The sequence below is a fragment of the Mesoplodon mirus genome (assembly GCF_964341445.2).
Source record: "Mesoplodon mirus genome assembly, chromosome: 3".
NCBI classification, from domain to species: domain Eukaryota; kingdom Metazoa; phylum Chordata; class Mammalia; order Artiodactyla; family Ziphiidae; genus Mesoplodon; species Mesoplodon mirus.
The window spans coordinates 97,624,058-97,645,629 of record NC_138978.1 but is presented as its reverse complement, the minus strand read 5'-3'; the positions used below and the strand labels follow the sequence as shown (position 1 = coordinate 97,645,629).

Here is a 21,572-nt window from a genome sequence, read left to right as displayed (position 1 = left end):
GTCTCTTAGGCTGTCTTCATTTCTTTTCATTCTTTTCTCTTTATTCTATTCCACGGCAGTGAATTCCACCATTCTGTCTTCCAGGTCACTTATCTGTTCTTCTGCCTCAGTTATTCTATTGATTCCTTCTAGTGTAGTTTTCATTTCACTTATTGTATTGTTCATCTCTGCTTGTTCACCTCTGTTTGTTTGCTCTTTAATTCTTCTAGGTGTTTGTTAAATATTTCTTGCATCTTCTTTATCTTTGCCTCCATTCTTTTTCTGAGGTTCTGGATCATCTTCACTATCATTATTCTGAATTATTTTTCTGGAAGGTTGCCTATCTCCTCTTCATTTAGTTGTTTTTCTGGGGTTTTATCTTGTTTCTTCATCTGGTATATAGCTCTCTGCCTTTTCATCTTGTCTATCTTTCTGTGAATGTGGTTTTTGTTCCAGAGGCTGCAGGATTGTAGTTCTTCTTGCTTCTGCTGTCTGCCCTCTGTTGGATGAGGCTATCTAAGAGACTTGTGCAAGCTTCCTGATGGGAGGGACTGGTGGTGGGTAGAGCAGGTGGGCAGAGCTGAGTAGAATTTTAATCCAATTGTCTGTTGATGGGTGGGGCTGGGTTCCCTCCCTGTTCGTTGTTTGGCCTGAGGTGACCCAGCACTGGAGCCTACCCAGCTCTTTGGTGGGGCTAATGGCAGACTCTGGGAGGGCTCATGCCAAGGAGTACTTCCCAGAACTTCTGCTGCCAGTGTTCTTGTCCACATGGTGAGCCACAGTCACCCCCAGCCTCTGCAGGAGACCCTCCAACATTTGCAGCTAGGTCTGGTTCAGTCTGCTATGGGGTCACTGCTCCTTCCCCTGGGTCCTGATGCACACACTACTTTGTGTGTGCCCCCAAGAGTGGAGTCTCTGTTTCCCCCAGTCCTGTTGAAGTCCTGCAGTCAAATCCTGATAGCCTTCAAAGTTTGATTCTCTAGGAATTCCTCCTCCCGTTGCCAGACCCCCAGGTTGGGAAGCCTGACATGGGGTTCAGAACCTTCTCTCCAGTGGGTGGACTTCTGTGGTATGTGTTCTCCAGTTTGTGAGTCACCCACCCAGCAGTTATGGGATTTGATTTTATTGTGATTGCACCACTCCTACCATTTCATTGCAGCTTCTCTTTTGTCTTTGGATGTGGGGTATCTTTTTTGGTGAGTTCCAGTGTCTTTCTGTCAATGATTGTTCAGCAGTTAGTTGTGATTCTGGTGCTCTTGCAAGAGGGAGTGAGCGCACATCCTTCTACTCCACCATCTTGAACCAATCTCCAAAGACTTTCTTAATTTCTGTGATCTCTAGCATTTCTTTTTGATCTTTGAAATTCCATTTCTCGACTTACATTATCCATCTATTCTGGTGGGTTGTCTATTTTTCTATTAACATTCTTAGAATATTAATAATAGTTTCAAGAAACATTCCTAGTCTGACAATTCCAGCATCCTGCCATATCTGGTTCTGATTCTGATGCTTGTTCTGTCTCTTCAAACTTTGTTTTTAGCCTTTTCGTATGCCTTGTAACTTTTTGTTGGAAGACAGACATTATACACTGGGTAAAAGATGCAGGGGGAGGGGAAAGATTCTATAGTCCTATGATTATGTCTCAGTATTTTGGTTAGCCTATGCCCCTGCATTGTGAAGTTCACCAGTGTTTTTCAGTTGTTTTTCCTCCTGTCGGCGGGACAGGAAGTAGATGAAGATGTATTTTTCTTCTCCCACATGGAAGGCTAAAGGGGCTGGATTGAGGTATTTTCCTTTCTCTGGTTAGGTTAGGTTCTAGTAAAACCCCACAGGTTAGAATCTGGGTAAAGTGTTTCTGCCTAAGGGCAGGTCTTGCTAAGAAGAACAGAATGCCCTGGTATATTTCAAAATGGTTTCTTTTCCCCTTCTGGAAGCATGAAGGGATTTTTCTCCAGTATTCACTGTGAAGCCTGGTAGAGCTCCTGGTGGTAAAACTTAGAAGGTGAGTGTCTCCTTTATGACTGGTTCCACTAGAGCTTTGAACTCTCAGAGTTTTTTTTTGTTTGTTTGTGTGTGTTCAGGAGCTATTGTGAGACTGGTATTGACAGTTTTAATCTCAGTTCTGTTCTCTCAGTTTTAACTAAATTGGTTTGAGTTCATTACACATGTGTAGTTCTGGAGGTAATTTTATATTTTTGTGGTTTATACACAAAGCTAGGTGATTTCCTGTTTCCATGTATTCACTTCAGATTCCCTCCATGTCTTCTAACATGGATTTTTTTTTTTTAGCTTGTTCCTTTGTCCAGAAACAGGGTTTCTGTCAAAGTTCTAGCCACAGCACTGTTGCAGTGCTCAGCTACTGGCTTCCACTATAGGGACAAAACCTCAAGGGAAACCCCCCCTCCCAAAACACACAAAGATAACATCATATGTGGGTTTACTTCTTCAAGGTCTAACCCTCCTTCATGACCTACCTACTTTTCAGAGTTCTCAGGGAATTGTTCATTGTATTTTGTTCAGTGTTTGTAGTCATCATCAGCATGAGCATTGGGCTGTAATGGGTTTACACTGTTATAGGAGTATTACAACTTCCAAAATATAAACATTTAAAAGTGTTAATTCCTTATTATGAAAAAATTTATATTGCCTGGTACTTGGCTATAGTCTCATCTTCAAAATCTCTAAAAAATTTATATTGCCTGGTACTTGGCTATAGTCTCATCTTCAAAATCTCTAAAATTGGTAAAATTCTGGTATCACAAAATTTATCTCTAAAACCTTCTTGCCCTGGCTTCTCTGGATCTTCTTTAATTAAGGGAAAAAAGCAAGCTATCACTATATTTAAAAATTATCATTATGTGATTTCAATCTAGATTCTAAACTGAAAAATATAACCACTAATTATTTCTTTAATTTTTTTCTTTATAAATATTTAAGATCTTTCATAAAATATGAACTTTAGAAGCAAAAAAGTAGAAGTGAGTGAACACGGATGATAAAGTCATTTCCATTGTTTCACTTGGGAAATGAAAGATGAAGACAAAGGTATCATTCAGTCTAATAAGTAAAGAAGTGGTTAAATGAAAAAATGTTATGATGATGATTATTAAGCTTTTTTAAATTAAGCTTTTGCCTTTTTTAACCATATGCATGGTAGTTAGCAGCATTGACTCGAGTCAGACAGCCAGGGTTTGATTTTTGAATTTAGAACTTAATCAGCTTGAAGATCATGGGCAAGATACTCAACCTCTCTATGTCTTTTTCCTCATCTGTAAGATGGGATAGCTGTGGTAGTTAACTCATAGAGTCATTTGAAGATTAAATGAGTTAACATTTATAAAATATTTATATGTGTGTCCTGCAATACTGAATGTTTTATAAGTACGTGTTTGAAAAAAAAGCTTTCTTCTGTTGATTATTTCTGAAACTAGGGCAAAACAATAGATATGGCTAACATAAGAGCCACATTTGGCTTTGTAAAAGACACTATAGTTTATTTTAAAGAAGACTTCAATAGCTAAAAGAAAAAATAAAATGTCATTCTGGAATGGGATTTTATTACTTACTCTGTCAAAGTAACATAGCGTCTGCAAAACAGAAAAACAAGAAAGCTTTGAGTTTACCATGGCTACTCAGTTTTGTTCTTGTCCTGTAAATCTTTGGTTAAGATGTACATTTGAGAATGTAGCTGTGGTTCTTTATGTAATTTTTGAAACATTGTCTGGAATCAGTTTTGTGATTCATGTTTTATGGAATGTAGTAAGACATCAAAATTATTTATTTATAAATTTCAGGAAATAATGTACAAATTTAAGAGAAGTAACAAATGTGGATACCAAACATGAGGTACATATTTGATAGAGTTGATGTTCAAACACAGTCCAAGTACATATTGATTGTAACAAACACAACTTCAATGCAAATTAGAGTTAAAATCCCAAGGCACAGCACACACTCATGTAATATTAGGGTTTAGCAACAACACTGCTTTACAGACTCACTGGATTCATGGACATGTTGAATTTCTCTAATATACAGAACAATGATGCATATGTGTAGTTATTTCTAAAAGAGGATCTTATGGCTTTTATGCAGAAATAATCCAATGTATCTACATGACAGTGTCTCGTAGTAGTAGTTTTATAGAACATAGTTTTTCTTCCTGACAGTAACAAATTTAGAAGTTGTCAGATTTCATTTAGACTCGGTGTTAATAATCAATTATTTACAAAGTTGTGATGGCAAATATGATTTTTCCCTGTGGATTTTTCTGTTTTGGGGAGATATTTAAGTTTTCCTACAGATCACATGCATGAGTAGATCAAGATACAGCATAGTTTAATCCTTTTTTGAGAGTTATTTTTAGCTAAGTCTGAAAGGAGCTCCTGTATTTGCCTTCTGGATGTGTAATTACATTCCTTATTATTGCACACCAAGTTGGTATGACAAGCGTGGTGAGGGAAAACACACAAGAATGTGCTACATTATTTATGACCAAGCTTCAGTGATGCTGTAGGACTTTTCCTCAGTTCTCCATTCTAGACATCACTGTACTTTATTATATAATAGCCACATGCTATCATGTTGTCATTCAGAGTATGATCAGATCTGCGCCACTGTAGTGTGATATGCAGATAACAGCTTTTATTTTGTGACTCTACTGATAATTTACTGTAATTTCATATTTAATAGGATTTATTGTTGGAATTGTTTCAAGACACTCAATATAGCATTTGAGGTGGATTCAGATTTCAGAACTCAATAGAAGATCCAAAATACCACTTATACAAGATATTACTTGTCCGCTAATAGGATCATTGCCTTGTTTTTGTTCGTTGTCTATTTTTTGATTAGTGCATGATTAAGTTATCTGCTGCCAGCAGTGCACATTAAAGTGTCACACATTTTGTTTTGTCCCTTTTATAAGTCTTATCTCTGATTACTTGCCTTCTTTTTTCCAGTTTAAATTTTATTATTAGTTTGTGGCATTTTATTAGCTTCCCCCCAAAATAAGCCATCTTGCATTGCATTCTTGTTGTCACTGTCTATTACCATGTTGTTTTACAATTATCTATTAATATATAGCTTTCTCATTAGACTATAAATTTATTGAGAGCAGGATTTATATTCCCTTAATTTAAGTACTTCAGCAGTGGCATCAAACACAAAGTTTGCACAGTGTTTATAGCCAATGAAGATTAGTAAATATGTGAATGAATGCTGTATATGCAAGTGGTTAAGGCTCTATTAGAAGTGTCTGGGAGGAGAAGGGGCAGGGAGAGGTATAGGATAGCATATGTCATTTGAAAGTCAGGTGTTTATTAAGTAGCTGACTATTCTCTGTTGAAACAGAATAAACATTATATGGCAAATATTGTGTTTAAATAATTGATGCAAAGATACAAATAAATAGTTGTAATAAATATGATTCTGCCCATAATAAAGATATAGATATGTTCAAGGGAGAAAATAACAACTGTTTCCAAAATGATGAAAAATAAAAGGGTATTTAAAGATGAGGGCACCTGTGCAAAAGACGAAAGTTTGGAATGAGCTCAGCACATCTGAGAATGCAATTTGCTTCGGGGGTATTTGGGAGATGATCGGGTAGGATGAGTTAGGGCCTGTGTGTGGACTGCATTTTATACCATGCTGAGGGGGTTGAACTTTAAACCATAGGTTATAAGAAGTTTCTTTAAGTAGAAGAATTAAACATTGAGATTTGTTTTTTAAAAATTCTTTTTGTGGCAGTGAAGGAGTTAGTCTAGAATCAGAAGAACCTAGTGGAAAAAAACACCAAAACTGATATGTTGAAACATTAGTTCAAATAAAAAGTTACTTACAGTAGAGACAAGGCCATGACAGAAGAAATAGAGAGAAGGGTCTTGCTTCAGAATGCTAATGTGGGATAGAATTGACAGGTCTTAGGGGCTGACTAGGTATGTGGGGTTAAGGGAGAGAGGAACTTAATACTTTACGCTTTACATAGGGTATTAAATAGTCAATGTTTCCTTCTTACAAACATGAACTGTTTGGAATTTTAGCTAAATTCAAAAGTCTTTAGTTCTCTTTTTTACGATTGATGAAATATGTGCTTTTAATGAAGCTGTAAAAGGCCATAGGATTATCCTGGACCAAGTAATCTTACTTTACCATCTTTCTATATACTTCTGAGCTTTACAGTAAAAACATAGGTAGTGTGAAATTATTATTAGCTCAAAGAAGTAGAATAAGAATATGATAAATTATTTAAATTATTTTATATTTTTTTAGGAAGTAGTTTTTTTTTAAGGCATGACCTAGTTCATTTTGGTTTACAGTATGACTATATAAAGTTCTTAGAAGAGTGGCAGGTATACAGTAAGTGCCAGTTAAGTATTATTTATTATTATTACTATTAGCATTATCTATTTCTTGGAAAATTGCAGGAGGCTTTTAATTGATCTCCCTGTGTCTGTCTGCCCATCTGCTAGTCTGTTCTCTAAGCAGCAAGCCTAGACTAGCAGGCATATTCCTGTCAAATAGCCCTGGCTGAAAGAATGAATGAGTCAGTAAAGAATGTCACTTCCTTGTTTATAATTGTCTGGTGGCTTTTCATATCATTTGGAGTAAGTTAAAGTTCCTTCAATATTCCATTGTCTCCTAAGTGATTCATCCACACCCTCTGCCCCTTTTCTCTGACTTCATCAATGATTCCTTTACCCCCTTGCTCCCTCTGATCCACAAGGCATCCCGTTTTGAACACATCAATCATGCTCCAGCCTTGGGGTCTGAGCATCCACTCATCCTTCTGCCTGGAAGGCTTTTCCTTAGATATTTCTATGAATTTCTTACTTCCTTAGTTCCTCAGTTGTCTCTGTCTCAGCGTCCCTTTATCAGCAAAATCTTTCATGACCACAGTTTGTAGTATAGTGTCTTACTTTCTACAATCTCTCCTATCCTGCTTTATACTCTTTACAGCACCTATAATTCTGATACTATATTTTGCTTATTTTCTCTTTCCTTCTCTTGAATGTAAGCTCCAAGAGAGCAGAAGCTTTGTATTGTATCCGTAGTGTCTACAACACTGCCTGAAAATATTTTTTAAATGGATGAAATAAATATGATTTCTAACATTTATTAATTCAAGGAGTATAGATCATCTTGGCCAACAAGGAAGCAGGAAGAAAGATTTGTTACCTTTTTTCTAATCATTTTTTCTTTCCTCATTTCCTTTTATTATTATTTTTTTTGTGTGGAATAGAGCCACATTGATAGTTCTCTTTCAGTAGGAATGTTTGTTAGAAAGTATAAGATAAATGTGCCCTTTTTGTGGTAGTGTTTTATACAACTTTAAAGTTTTAAAGTATTGCATTTTTTGTAATACTTGGTAAATAGTTGTTGAATTAGTAGTACATTCAAGTAACATAGGATCACTACTCATTTTCTTAAAACTGATTTCTTAAGCTGATTTTGGGACACAGTGAAATATAAGGACTGTGTGGGTAGCAGTTCTGTCTGTGATTATGTGGTTTTTTTCATTTTTTCCTTTGAATTATAGTTCAGATGCAATCTCTGATGCATTTTTCAATTAAACTAAAATTTGAAGCATTTTGGCAGCTTTCCTTTTCCACACAAAATAGTTGAGAAAGAATCATTAACTGTATAGAATGTCTGAAAAAAAAAAAAACTATGTTGTGAGTTAATGCCTTGGCAAATTCAGAAGTCTTAGTAGGCAAGAAGCATATTTTTTCAGTTAATCTTCTGATAATCTCTACTTTTTTGAGCATTTTATGCCATGTTTAAGATTTAATGTCAGTCTTGTTCCTGGATATACAATCAAAAATCTCTTCCAAGACCCACCATACTTTTCAACAAAGCTCTAATATCAAATGTGAGCAGAATTTTTAGTGTCCAGGGAATATCTTATGGAAACATTGTAGAATTTTTTTAAGCTATTGCTTTTACAGTGGTACATGCTGGAAACTGCTTATCTGAATATTTTTCTTTCTCTTCTATTATACTTTTTCCTTATGGGCTTTACTTATAGAATAATGACTTTAAGTCTTCTGAAACTCAACTTTTTTGGAATTTAGTTATGGAACGAATAAAAATGTATTCTCCAGCAGCATTTCTTAAATTTTACAGTCTATAAACACATCTAGAAGTTTAAGCTCAAAGGTGTGTTCTCCTTTAATTGGCTTCAAGTACTATAATAATTATACCTTACGTTTGTGTACACTTACACTTTAAAAATTGCTTAAGTAGGTATTAATTTTTAAAGAATCTGTAGGAAATACAAGACAAATAATAGTATTCTTAATTTACAGTTGTTGAAATTGAGCCTTATAATGGTGAATAAATTAATTGCCTGTATACCTATTTACCGAACAAACATTTAGTACATACCCACTACGTGCAGTCCTATTCCAGGAATTGTGAAAACCTGGGAGAACAAAACAGACAGGTCCTTACTCTCATGAAGTATATATTCCAGTGAGTTTAGCTGAATAATGTAGATTGGCTTATTAAGAAGAGGAGCCCCTGGGAGTTCCCTGATAGCCTAGTGGTTAGGATTCCAGGCTTTCACTGCCATGGCCTGGGTTCAGTTCCAGGTCAGGGAACTGAGATCCTGCAAACAGGATCTCATTTTTTTTGGCATGACCAAAAAAAAAAAAAAAAGAAGAAGAAGAAGAAGAGGAGCCCCGACCATAAACTGTGTGTATTCTAGTAGATACAGTGTACTTTCCTGGAAAGTGATACATACTGATTATCTGAATCCTTAAACTTAATATATATATATATATATATATAAAAGGAAGATGACAATTACTATTTTAGGGCCTTCAACTGTGGGGTCTTTCTCTAACTTCTCATACTCTTTGTGAGTGAGTTCAATGTGGGTTCCAGCAGGAAACTGAATTTCTACTCAGGTGATTGCAGAGATTTGAACAAGGAGGCAGAGTTACCTGGCAAGGAGTATTACCTTTCCAAGGGTTAAATGAGCAAGAGGCAGAAATAACAGTACAGTGAAAGCTGGAGCCCTGCACTAGTGGCACTAGTGGTCAAGGTACCAGACTGCCGTGACAGACAGGAAAGTGTCTAGCGAAACTACCCAACCTCCTTCTCTTCCCACCTTCCTAACTCCTAACTCTTGGTGGTCACTTACATTGTCTGTACTAGAAACTGGCCTGCAAGACAGTCTGATGATGTGGGCTATGGTGTCATATTCTTTAGGCACAGGGTAAGAGAGAGCAATGATTAGGATTCTGGGAACCAACAAAGAATACCAAGTATCTTTATGTTTAAAAGAAAAACTAGACACTTTCTCATTAATTATCTCATTTATGCCAGTTCCTTCTAGATTATTCCTTTGACTTTCCCAGATGAAAATTGTGTCATCACCCCACCCCTGCCACCTCAATTTATTTTTTTTCATAATTGGAATATAGTAAGTACTAAAGAAATATGTTTCTTAATATATCATGTCTGTGTATAATTAATCTCCCTTACCAGGTTATATGCTATCTGAGAGTAGGATCTGGGTCTGATTTCCCTCTTTATTTTTCTTTTGCCTATCTATATTATCAGCATGTTACTTTGCCTCAATAAATATGTGTTGACTAAATGGATAGATGACTGATTGATAGACAACCAGGGGAAAGGATTCTGAAAGTTATCTGGCTGTCAAATTTCTGTGTAAGTTACCACTAAAAGTTAAAGAAGAAACACATTTATTATCTGACTTATAATGTATCTGTGCCTATTAATAAAATTATGTGTTACTTCTGCTGTTTTCTTTTTTAAGAAAATATTTTGTTTTGGGGAAAAATGTAGCTTATTTTAAAATTGTAAGGCATGAAGTGCCTCCTGGAATTAGGAATGCTGTGTAACAGGTTTGCTTTTTTTTTTTCCTTCAAAAGTATAGTTCTTTGCAAATACTCCCATTTCAATAGGGAATTCTGGCTTTCAAATTTGAGAGCATGACCCCCATCTTTCACTGTTCAGTAGACATATATACAGTTTGACTACATTCTGTAGTGAGCAAAGAAGTTTTCACATTGGTACTAAAAAAACATTTTTTTTCAAAATTAAAAAAGAGTAAAAGGTATATCAATTACTTTATAATGTATATGCATACTTTTGAAATCCTCTTAGCTTATATATTTTATAAAATGGCCAAATTTTGATTTAATAAACTTTAATTCACTAAAGAAATGTATCATTTATTATAGTAGAGGAGTGCAACAGAGTAGAAATAAGGAAGTATTTTTAAATATTATTTCTAGGACCTATTACTTCTGGGACAGCATCACTGCATGTAGAACTAGAATAATAAATGTATAAAAATGCTACTAGCAATGACTTCTTTTCATCCACTGATATTTTCTCTAGACTTAAAAATAGGCAATAAAAATGATGATGTTAAACAGATAGTGAAAAGAAATGATACAGTTTATTTGCTTGGGTTAAAAGAGTAAATGTGCCAGTTCAACTGTTAAACTCTTTATGAAATGATGAAGAGTCTATCACTTCTTTTCATATTCAAAAGATGATAATTACTTTAAAATAAATTCAAAATTTACTGTCAAGTCAAGTCTATGAAATATAAAGTAAATGTCAAATTCTGCAGTTAACTTTGTGTGACAGGCAACGAAAGTCATACCTGCTTGCAAAGGTCATATTTGACCTTTATGTTTATATTACTTATATGAATTTGTTCTTTGAGTCTGTGTTAAAATACAAGTTTAAAATATTAAATGATACATAATATTTTCTTTCATACAAATAATATTTTTTTCTCAAGTTAATTTTTAAAGATAAGGTCTCAAATGATTTCCATTTTGTTTTAAAATTCTCTTTTTAGATTTTAAATGTTATCTTCAGTTATATTATTTTGAACAACAGATTTTTGTAAAAAGTATCAGATGACTTTATTTTGGGAGGAAGATCAAATTTTGATTATTCATATTTTAAATGTCCATTATTTAATGAATATTTGAAATGAAGAGTCTTTTTGTAATCTGAGGATCATCTCAGTATTTTTTATGATCTGTAATCTAATTTTGCGTGTGTTTTCTTAAATCAAGAAAGAACCAAGTATGTTGTTTTACTTTTGATTTATATTACGATGAATAGATAAAATGAAGTATAGAATACAAAAAAATGTATTATTCTAATTATATATATTTTTTATATTATATATAAAAATGATAAAACATTTTTCTATTCCTATTTTCTTTTCATTGTTGAAGTAGAATTAGGATATAATTTCATTAATATGGAGTTAAAGATACAGCCAGGAATTGTTTTAACTTTTTTACTAGGGTAATGAAATTGCATTTTAAAAAAATCATATAAATGGTTGTTTAAACTCGCTATGACCTCTAGCATAATTTAATTTGATAAAGATCTTTAAAACTCTGGTAAGTTTACTTAAAAACTTGTTCCCTTCAAATTCTTTATTTATACTTGGAGACAAATATTTATTTATCATTCTTACTTTCTATTACCTCTAATGTCTGAGGGATATTTACACATGATGATACTGTCGTGTGTATGATAACCTGTGATTACCCTGAATTCTAGTTGCTTGCCAAATTAAATCAGTCAATATTTCCACAGCATCTACTTAATACAAGATCCTGGACATAGTTAGAGATTACCCATGTTACAAACAAACAAAAATACTTGTTTTGAAGTGCTCTTCTTTATTCTGCTATAAAGATAATACTTGCAAGATATAAATAAAAACAAACTAGTATTTATCAGTCTGTATTTGTTTTCTAGGGCTGCCATAACCAAATACCACACACTGTGTCTTAAACAACAGAAATTAATATTTTCACAGTTCCAGATGCTTGAAGTCTGAGAGCAAGATGTTAGCAAGGTTGATTTCTTTTGAGGCCTTTCACCTTGGCTTGTAGATAGTCATCTTCTCCTTGTGTCTTCACATGACCTTCGCATTGTGGTGTCTGTGTCCTAATCTCCTCTTCTTATAAAAAGACCAGTCATATTGAATTAGGGCCCACCATAAAGATTTCATTTACTCTTAATTCTGTCTTTATAGGTCCCATCTCCAAATATAGTCAGATTCTGAGGCTAAGAACTTAAACATATGATTACCAGTGATTAAATTTGATTTGATTTGATTACCAGTGAAAACATGGGTATAAATTGCTACAGAAAGAGGTATGGGCTGTCGGCTAAAAGGAAAATTTCTGCAGATTCTTATTGATGTCTCTAACTTGGTTTGGCCTCAGTGATATAACCTGACAGTTGGCACATAGAGGAGTACAATTCAAAAGTAAATAAAGGCAAGTTTCTTAAAAAAAAAAAGACTTTTTCTAGAAAAAAATTATCATTTCATTTCATAGACTTAAAAGGTTGATCCCCAATTTTTCCTTTTTATTGTTTCTCAACTGAGTAAATGGCTTTTCTGTCTTACCCTTGCTCATACCAGAAACTACAGAACTACCTTCCACTCTACTCTAATGCACTTCCTCCTTCTCTCCTTGCCGTTCCCATCCCACTCCATCATCATTACCTAGTCAGTTCCCAAAGTTCACACGTTTGTCTCTAATAAACTCTATGTATCCTCTACTCCATTCCAGCTATTGCTGAGTTAAATTTCCCAATGCTTAACTGTGATGGATTCCTAAGCAAGATTCTCATGCTTCCAAACTAGCTGCTTTCAAATCATCCTTCCCTATGTATTCATAGCGCTTTTGTTAAAATACGTCATTGATCAATGTGCTCCATGGTTCAAAGTCCTTGAATGACATTCTGTAACTTGTAGAATTCAGTTCACACACAAAGCTTTTCCCAGATTGGTTCCTTGCTTGGTTCTTTTTTTTCTTCTACTTTATCTCTTTCAACCCTCAACCCTCACTGCTCATTATCACCATATAGGGCCTTCCCTCCAACTATACAGCACTATATGTACTTTTCCAACTTTGTCAGTTTCATGCATCCAGAGTTCTGTTTAAGATGTTTTCCTGTTTAATACTATTTCCCTCTCCATCTTCTTCATCAACCTAACTCCTATTTGCTTATAACATACAGTCAAGATTTTAACAAGAAGCATTTTATAAAAGCATTCATTCCCGTTGAGATACCTGCATGTTAAAGTTAATGGAGGTAAGAATGTGCTTCGGGAAATTTGGAGGCTAGCTGATTTTATAGAATGCAATTGCAGCATGTGATTCACAACAGGTTTAGGGGAGATGAAATTTCTAACTCTAGAAAGCTTTGAAATTCAGTGAGACACATAGTCAATAAATACTTGGAGTCTTCTTTTCCAGATATTACCAAAAGTAAGTTATTCTCCTGGAATATAACTAACACCCAAGTTTTAATATTAAAAGTTTAAATCTTCCAAGATTCATAGTGGAATTAAAAGCCTTATAGGATTGTAGAGTTACTAGTTGCCAGGTTGATATTAGAGAGACTGTTTATAAATGAGCTGTTTAAAAACAAACTGTTTATTGAACAATTATAGTTGTATATTGATCCAGCCTCTGCTTTAACTGTTTTGGTTATGTCTGAATTTCCTCTGTCATTCTTGGGATCTTATTATGCTTCAAGCACATAATTCATTCACAGGTTACCTTATTCAGTCATATGGAATTGAACATGACAGCTGATCAAAACCTGGTTTTTCATTGCTCATTCTCAGGAATAAGCTGCTGTTGCTCTACAGTTCAGTGGATGCTCAGGCTGGGAACTGACTTCAACCAAACATTGGTTGACTTCATAGGATGAGGAATTGAATCTGAATATTCAGACACTTAACATTGACACATTGACATGTGACCTTAGACACTATACCAATTTCTTGTACAACACTTTTTCAATAAATGTGATTTCTTGTACATGCAAAAAAGCTAAATGTGTATTAACTTGTGTATATCCTGAATTATAATGTAATTACATTCATAGCAGAGAAAATGGAAATAGCTAGGCCTTATAGACAGTTACTATATATATGCATATACAAACAAAAATAACAAAAATTGTTAGAATATGTGCATTATATTTTAGTTTTGAGAGGAGGATATGCTATTACTTATATAATTGGTCTTGATAAAAATGTGGCTGGATCCTTTTGCAGTGCATGTGACATTCAGAAGAACCTCATCTTTATATATAGTCTCTGTTCAGTTTTCTTGCATTTGTTTTGCTTCCCTCCTCTAGACTCATTCTGTCCATAGAAAAGTAGTATAGTATAGACCTAGTTGACACAGTTATAGATAGTAAGGTAATTGTTTCAACTGTACTTTAATTTTGGCTTTGTAGAGTATTAGAGGAGGAGGATGTCTTTTTCATATGTTGTGTACAGCAGATGCCAATTTTACTTGGTAACTTCACCCTTTTCCAGCTGTAGAAATTTTTATGACTGTTGAATCTAAGTATTTATGGTTCATTCAAGCTGTCAGGATGCTTTCGTTTGTCTACAGACTGTCTCATAACATGTCATATGATTAACATAAAACACTATAAAATGCTTTCTGGGGAAAATAGTACTGTAGGTTTTTAACACAATTTTCCAGTTTCTTTCCAGTAGTACTATATTTAATGGCTGAATATCAAGCACCTGAAAAAAGAATTTATTGTGGAAAGGTTGGCAGGATTCCATTTAATGAAGTGAAGTGCCTTGACTAGAACAGTTAAGTACTCAGGAAACCAGTATTCTTCTAAAAAATATACTATTAAAAATACTATATGTAATAAGATAGGCAATTTTTTGTGTTTCAGCAAAAGCTTCATTTGGTTTATTATGTTATCTATAAGTTAAGTGTGGAACTCTATAATTTTCAGTTCTGAAGAGGACCTTAGATATGATCTCTAAATGCATTCATTTTGGGCTTCCCTGGTGGCGCAGTGGTTGAGAGTCCGCCTGCCTATGCAGGGGAAACGGGTCCGTGCCCTGGTCCGGGAAGATCCCACATGCTGTGGAGCGGCTAGGCCCGAGAGCCATGGCCAGTGAGCCTGCATGTCAGGAGCCAGTGCTCCGCAACGGGAGAGGCCACAACAGTGAGAGGCCCACGTACCGCAAAAAATATATATATATATAAATAAATAAATGCATTCATTTTACAAATGATGAATTAGGGTAAGTGACTTGCATAATTGCAAGTAATTAATGGCAAGGCTGGGATTCAAGAATCAGAATTTCTGATTGAAACACTCAATGATGACAGTACACAAGAGGTACTGAATGATGCCTTTTTTTAACAACAGAATGAAGAATATTCAAATTTCCCTGTTACTAGTTATTATTTATAATAATTCAATTGTGGCTACTCAGTGTTCTAAACTCATAAGTTAGTGTTTGAGAAATGTTATCAATAAATTTTAAGAATTTATATTCATTTGCTGTGAGAATGTTTAAAATCAGTAGGCATAAGCTAAATATTAGAGTCTAGTCTAGCTATTTACAAAAAAGAATCAAAAAAAATCTCAGAAACAATCTAATTTGTTTGACTGTACTGCCTCATAACATATAAAAATAAATAATTTTGATGTTGGAAACACTAATAATAGTATGACCATTATAAGCCATATATTTTGTGGATGAGTATTTGCTGATTCTGCTTTATTTCATGTTTTACTGGGAAATAAAGTAGGTGTTTCCTTGTTTGGGTGTTATCTGAACATATTAACATGTTACATGCACTTTCAAAGCACTTTTTGAATGAATGATTGAATGAAATGACTAAATAACTGAAGAAATATAGCTAAATCTGATTGTAGAGAAATTTCTGAATTCAACAAAATTTATCTCAAGGATTACTAAACATTGCAATATATCATGTCAATGAAGTTTTTATTGGCAGATGTGTGTTTTTGACATTTTAATTTTAGTCATTTTTCTGTTACTAATGAGACATTCTAGATGCAGATCTTTAGCACATAGTTGGTGGTGTTCATTTAACTGTTAGGATATTGAGCAAACAAGGATCAGACAAAGACACTAAAAATAAAAAAAGTTTGGAAATGAGATGTCTATAAATGTCACTGAGGAACTTCAATATACTCTTGGAGATTTAGGAGTCCTGAGTGCATGTCCAGGAAAGACCTGAAGACACCTTAATATCTCAAATATTACTGACCTTGAGGATCTGCATAGCAAGAAAGGAGATCTAAGGCAGAGTTGTAAACTGTTGGAATATTATAGGCATGCTCACACAAAAATACATACTCAAAGTCTCTTGGCAAATAGTGAGAGTTTTTTAAGGAATTCTCTGCCCAATCATTTGCTCATCACTAACCTGAGCAGAGACCTCAGTGGACACAGGAAACAAAGAAAATTGACTTATATAATTACTTCAAAAGGTCACCAGACAAGCAGCAAAAACAACCACAAACAAAATAACAACAAGCATTGAGGGGAGGGGGCAAGGAATCCAATCTCCACAGGTGACATTTAAAATGTGCAGCTGTCAACAAAATATTATGAGACAGGCAAAGAATCAGGAAATTATGTCCCATACAAAGGAGAAACAAATCTATAGGAACTGTCCTTGAAGACATGCAGACATTGGACTTACCAGACAAAGACTTTAAATCAGCAATTATGAGTATGTTAAAAAAAAAAAAAAAAACTAAAGGAAGCCACAGCTTAACACCTACATGAAAGTATGAGAATGAAGCCTTATCAAATGGACATAAAGGTAGAATGTCTTAAAAAAGAACAAAATATATGGGGAGTTGAAAATCAATTGAGATTACTCAGTATGAAGAAAAGAAAGAATAAACTTGCAAAAAGTTTACAGAGCATCAAAGACCTGTGGGACACCATCAAGCATAGTAACATAGACATAATAATGAGTCCCAAAAAGAGTGGAGAGGAAGGAGGTACAAAGCATATTCCAAAAATTAATTACCAAAACCTTCCCAATTTTAATGAAACACATTAATCTGTATATCTGAGAATCTCAAGAAACTGCAAGATAAACTTGTAGAAATCCACATGCAAAGTACTATAATCAGTCAAAAGACAAAGAAAGAATCTTCAAAGCATCAATAATAAAGTGATTCATAACATAAAAGAGATTCTCATTAAGATTAACATCTAATTTTTTGTCAGATTTCATAGAGGCCAGAAAACAGTGGGTGACATATTCCAAGTTCTGGAAGAAAAAGATTGTCAACCAAAAATGCTATATCCTGCAAAACTACCTTTCAAAAAACAAAGAAGAAATTGACAGTCCCAGATTTATGAAAAACAAATGATGTATCAAAAGTAGAGCTGCCTTACCAGAAAGAAAAAGGGGTCCTTTAGATTGAAATGAAAGGACATTGGATAGTAACTCAAATTCACACAGAGAAATAAAAAAAACACTGGTAAAATTACCAACATAAGTATATATAAAAACATTACAAATTGTTGTTGTTGTTGTTTATAGCACTTTCCTTATCTTATCTGTTTTAAAATACAATTTGCATAAAGCAAAATTTATAGAACTATGTTGATGGCTTATATTGTATAAAGATGTAATTTGTATAACTATAATATTACAAAGCAGGGGAAAAGGGAATAGAGTTATACAGAAACAAATTTTTGTATAGTGCTGATATTAAGTTGATATTAATCTGAAAAATGTCATAAATTAAGATAATTATAATCCCCAGGGTAATCACTAAAACAAAAGCTCTCTAAAATATAGTAAAAGAAACAAAATTATTAAAATTGTTCACTAGTAAATATCTATTTAGCACAAAAGAAGATAGCACAAAACAAGAGAGTAACAAAAAAGGAATGACATATAAAAAACAAATAGCAAAATATCTACTAAGTTGAGACAAATAGCTAGTAACAGCTGACTAGATAAACAAAATATATTCAATAGTAGGTTCATACAGCAAGTTGTTATTTCAAAAAAGGAACGCAGTACTGATACATGTTAAAACATGGGTGAACTTTGAAAACATGACAAATGAAAGAAGCTAGTCACAAAAGGCCTCATGATGTATGATTCCATTTATATGAAATGTCCAGTGGTTACCAGGGGCTAGCAAAGGAAGACATAATGTGTGACTGCCATTGGTTATGGTGTTTCTCTTAGGGGTGATGACAATTTCCTGAAATTAGATATTGGTGATGGATGGAAAACTCTGTGAATGAACTAAGAAACACTGAATTGTCCGCTTTAAAGGAATAAATTCTATATGTAAGTTATATCTCAGTAAAGTGATATGAATGAAAATATAGATTTCTGATCCATTAGCATAAACGCTAATTTTAAGAGTAAGAATATACAGTGCTTTTTAGACAGAAGAAAGAGCAATACAAATAGAAATAACTATCACACCAAAGATAGGAACCACAGTATTCAATAAAGGATTGCCAGCTAGAACTAAATAATTTATACTCTTTTCTTGGCACTTTTCACAAGAGTCTGCTTATGTCTTTTCAAGTTATAAATTTTATTCTCCATTTTATTACAGTTTTAAATCTTAACCACTATATTGCACTCTCCAAGGGCAAGGATTACATCAAATTTATGTTTCCATCTCCAGTGATACTATGTTCAATGTCTTGTGTATAGTACTTTCTCAATCCACATTTGTTGATGAATAAATGAATAAACCAATATTGTGGTATAAAAGTGCTATGGAAAAAAAAAAGTGCTATGAATTCTTTCCTGCTCTCGAATTCAATGTTAGAGGCTTCTAAAATTTTCATCAGGCTCTAAATAGCTTATGTTAATCAGACATAGAGAAAGCTGAAATAACTTTGAAATTATTCAAAATGATATCAGGAGTTCTGTGAATCAGACTCTTGAGCGCAGACTTACAGGGACTTGAATCACCAAGTCAAATGGATATTAACCCAGACATTCTTCTAGGACTGAATATAATTCTGAATTAATATGGTCATGACCCATAGATTTATATCAAACTAGTTTCATGTCAAATTAGACCCATGTGGAAATATTCAGATGGGTTTGAGAGCAAAATATTTGATCTTCCTCTTGTTTACACAGTTTCCAGAGCCTCCTAAACTAAAACTCTTTAGATAATCCTATTAATTATTTCTAATGTTTATTTTTTATTAAAATTATTCAGATTTCTAAATAAGTGAGTTTGATGTATGCTTAGATGCTCCATTTTTAACAAAAATATGCCAAACTTGGGCTTCCCTGGTGGCGCAGTGGTTGAGAGTCCGCCTGCCGATGCAGGGGACGCAGGTTTGTGCCCCGGTCCAGGAGGATCCCACATGCCGCGGAGTGGCTGGGCCCGTGAGCCATGGCTGCTGGGCCTGCGCGTCCGGAGCCTGTGCTCCGCAGCGAGAGAGGCCACAAGGGTGAGAGGCCCGCATACCGCAAAAAACAAAACAAAACAAAAGCCAAACTCATGCTTTTTAATTTGGATTTTTCTGGTCTCTGCATTTCTCATTCATATTTGTAAGTAGAAATTTCATTTGATATTCAGTCCTCTAACAGAACTCAATAGTTGGATCTATATTTTCATTTAAAAATTCTTGTATAAACTTGCTTAAAAAATAATTCAGTCGAACTGTTCCATTATTTAATATTGGAAATACATTACAGTTTTATATATTTATAGTTTTAAAATCTTATTTACTTTTTTATCAACTTATTATTCACATTTCATTTGTCTTATTCCACACAGAATAAACTGTGAATGCAGTAAAATCAAGTTTTAGCAAACAGATGAATATACTATAGATTCTCTGAACCACAATATAGCAGAAGATCCGATTTGTTAAACAGGTGTGAATTTCTCTCTCAATCCTGTAGGACTGTTTTTAACATTGAAATGTAAGCGATTTCTTCTCATATTTAAAGATGAACTACACTGTGTCTTGGATAAATCTTGCTCTGGATATATGTGTATTCAAATATGCTGACTATATAACCATGTTTGTTTCTTGGCAGGGGGACATCCAGCAGTTGTTGATCATAGGTGACCCCAAAGCAGCGTATGACTACTGTGAGCATTACAGTCCAGACTGTGATTCCTCAGCACCCAAGCCTGCTCAGGCTCAGGAACCCCAGATCGATGAGGTGAGGACCGTAAGGTCAAGGGCAAGTTTTCTCATTCCAATGTAAGGACATAGGTTTTCAGTTTTGAGGCTCACCTCCATTTATTCACTTTTAATTAAACTTTACCTTGTATTTATAGTGTTTTAATATTTCTAAGAATATGTGATTTGAAGATTTTGGTGTTTGTTTCCATCTTAAGTATTTTGTTACATAATTTCTTAAAAATACAGATACTTCACATATACTGTGTAGAGGAACATATTTTATTTGGGGGGAGATGAGAAAAAACGATAATTTCTCAAAGATATATTTTGTCCTTAGCATTTCAGTAATTAAAACAGCCTCAAGACAAGGGTGACTATTTTCTGGTGTACTTGCCATATCCCCAGGCCTTTGGCAATTCATGCAGTTGGGAAAGGGACTTTAGTGCTATCTTAAAGTGTCAGGCTGTGTTGAATATTTAGAGGGATTTTTTTTTCCATTTCTGTAAGGCTATGCTAATTGATATGTAAGTTTTCTTTTTCTTGCCTAAGATTTGATACAGAGAGCAATGAAATGAAAAGCATTATGAACTGATTGCTGTAAATAAATATTCATATTCTTTTATTAATATTATGTCACTTTATTTGAAACTCGGGTGTGAAACCATTCTTCCAGGCTAGTTTTGCAAGAAAATTCATCATTATGAAATTTGACTCTATTCTCTCTCAGACCAAAAATAAGTACATTTAAGTTAGCCATAGCATTTTTGTCAGACTTGAATATCCCAAAAAACAAACAAAAAAATAGTACAGTGTATGCTTTATGCAGATTTTTAGGTAAAATTCTTTAATGTGAATTTTCTGGAAATTAAAAAGCAAACATTGGAAGGAAATGAGTCTTTAGTTAGCAGCAAAACTATATTTTTATTTTTTTCTCAAGGTGAAGAGTTCTAAATTTTAGAAGGTGAGGGTGGAAGTTTAAAAACATCAAGACTGTCCTTATGTTTGAAAATAACTCAAATAGTTTTCTTCTTGACTATTAAAATACTATTAGATACCATCTTTTGAGTTCTACTATTTAGAATAGGTTAGGATCTTATCTCTTAATTTTAATTTACTGTTATTTCTGCATGCGAATTCAATTTGGATTTTACCGTTTAAGTGCTTGAAATATATTTTTTGACATTACTTTCCTTTTTAAGGTATGATAGTGAATTCTGTTGCACTGATCTTTTCCATGACTTAATATTAATGTTTTTTCAAAACAGGATAAAGTCTTAAGAAGCTAACAGGAAAGAAAATATGAGGGAAAAAAGAGAAATTACTTGGATATTTGTGTTTGCTTCTTTCACAGTTCTCAAGTGCTTCATTCTTTTTATTACCTCATGATTTATTAAAACAGTCTGTGAATTCCAAGAAGATAGGTAAAATATCCATCAGGTTTTAGTGTTTTTATATCTTAGAGATTATGTGGTGATTCAATATTAAAATTTATAACATTTAGTATGGGTGTTCAAGATAGGTGAGATTTATTTTGCTCTTGTTTTAAGAAAGATAAGTCTTGTTCTTTTTAGTAACAGATATGGCTCTGATTTTTGGAAAAATGAAGGTATGCATT

The 21,572-nt window shown here is 33.8% G+C and overlaps 1 protein-coding gene across 2 annotated transcripts in view; it reads left to right on the top strand.

The window, feature by feature from the left end:
* The window catches only part of COL11A1 (collagen type XI alpha 1 chain), a 207,751-nt gene that overhangs the window by 45,611 nt on the left and 140,568 nt on the right, over positions 1–21,572 (top strand). For both annotated transcript variants that reach the window (XM_082612439.1, XM_082612440.1), the window contains exon 5: positions 19,866–19,994. In XM_082612439.1, the coding sequence (XP_082468565.1) occupies positions 19,866–19,994 (129 nt within the window). The remainder of the gene's footprint in view (positions 1–19,865; positions 19,995–21,572) is intronic.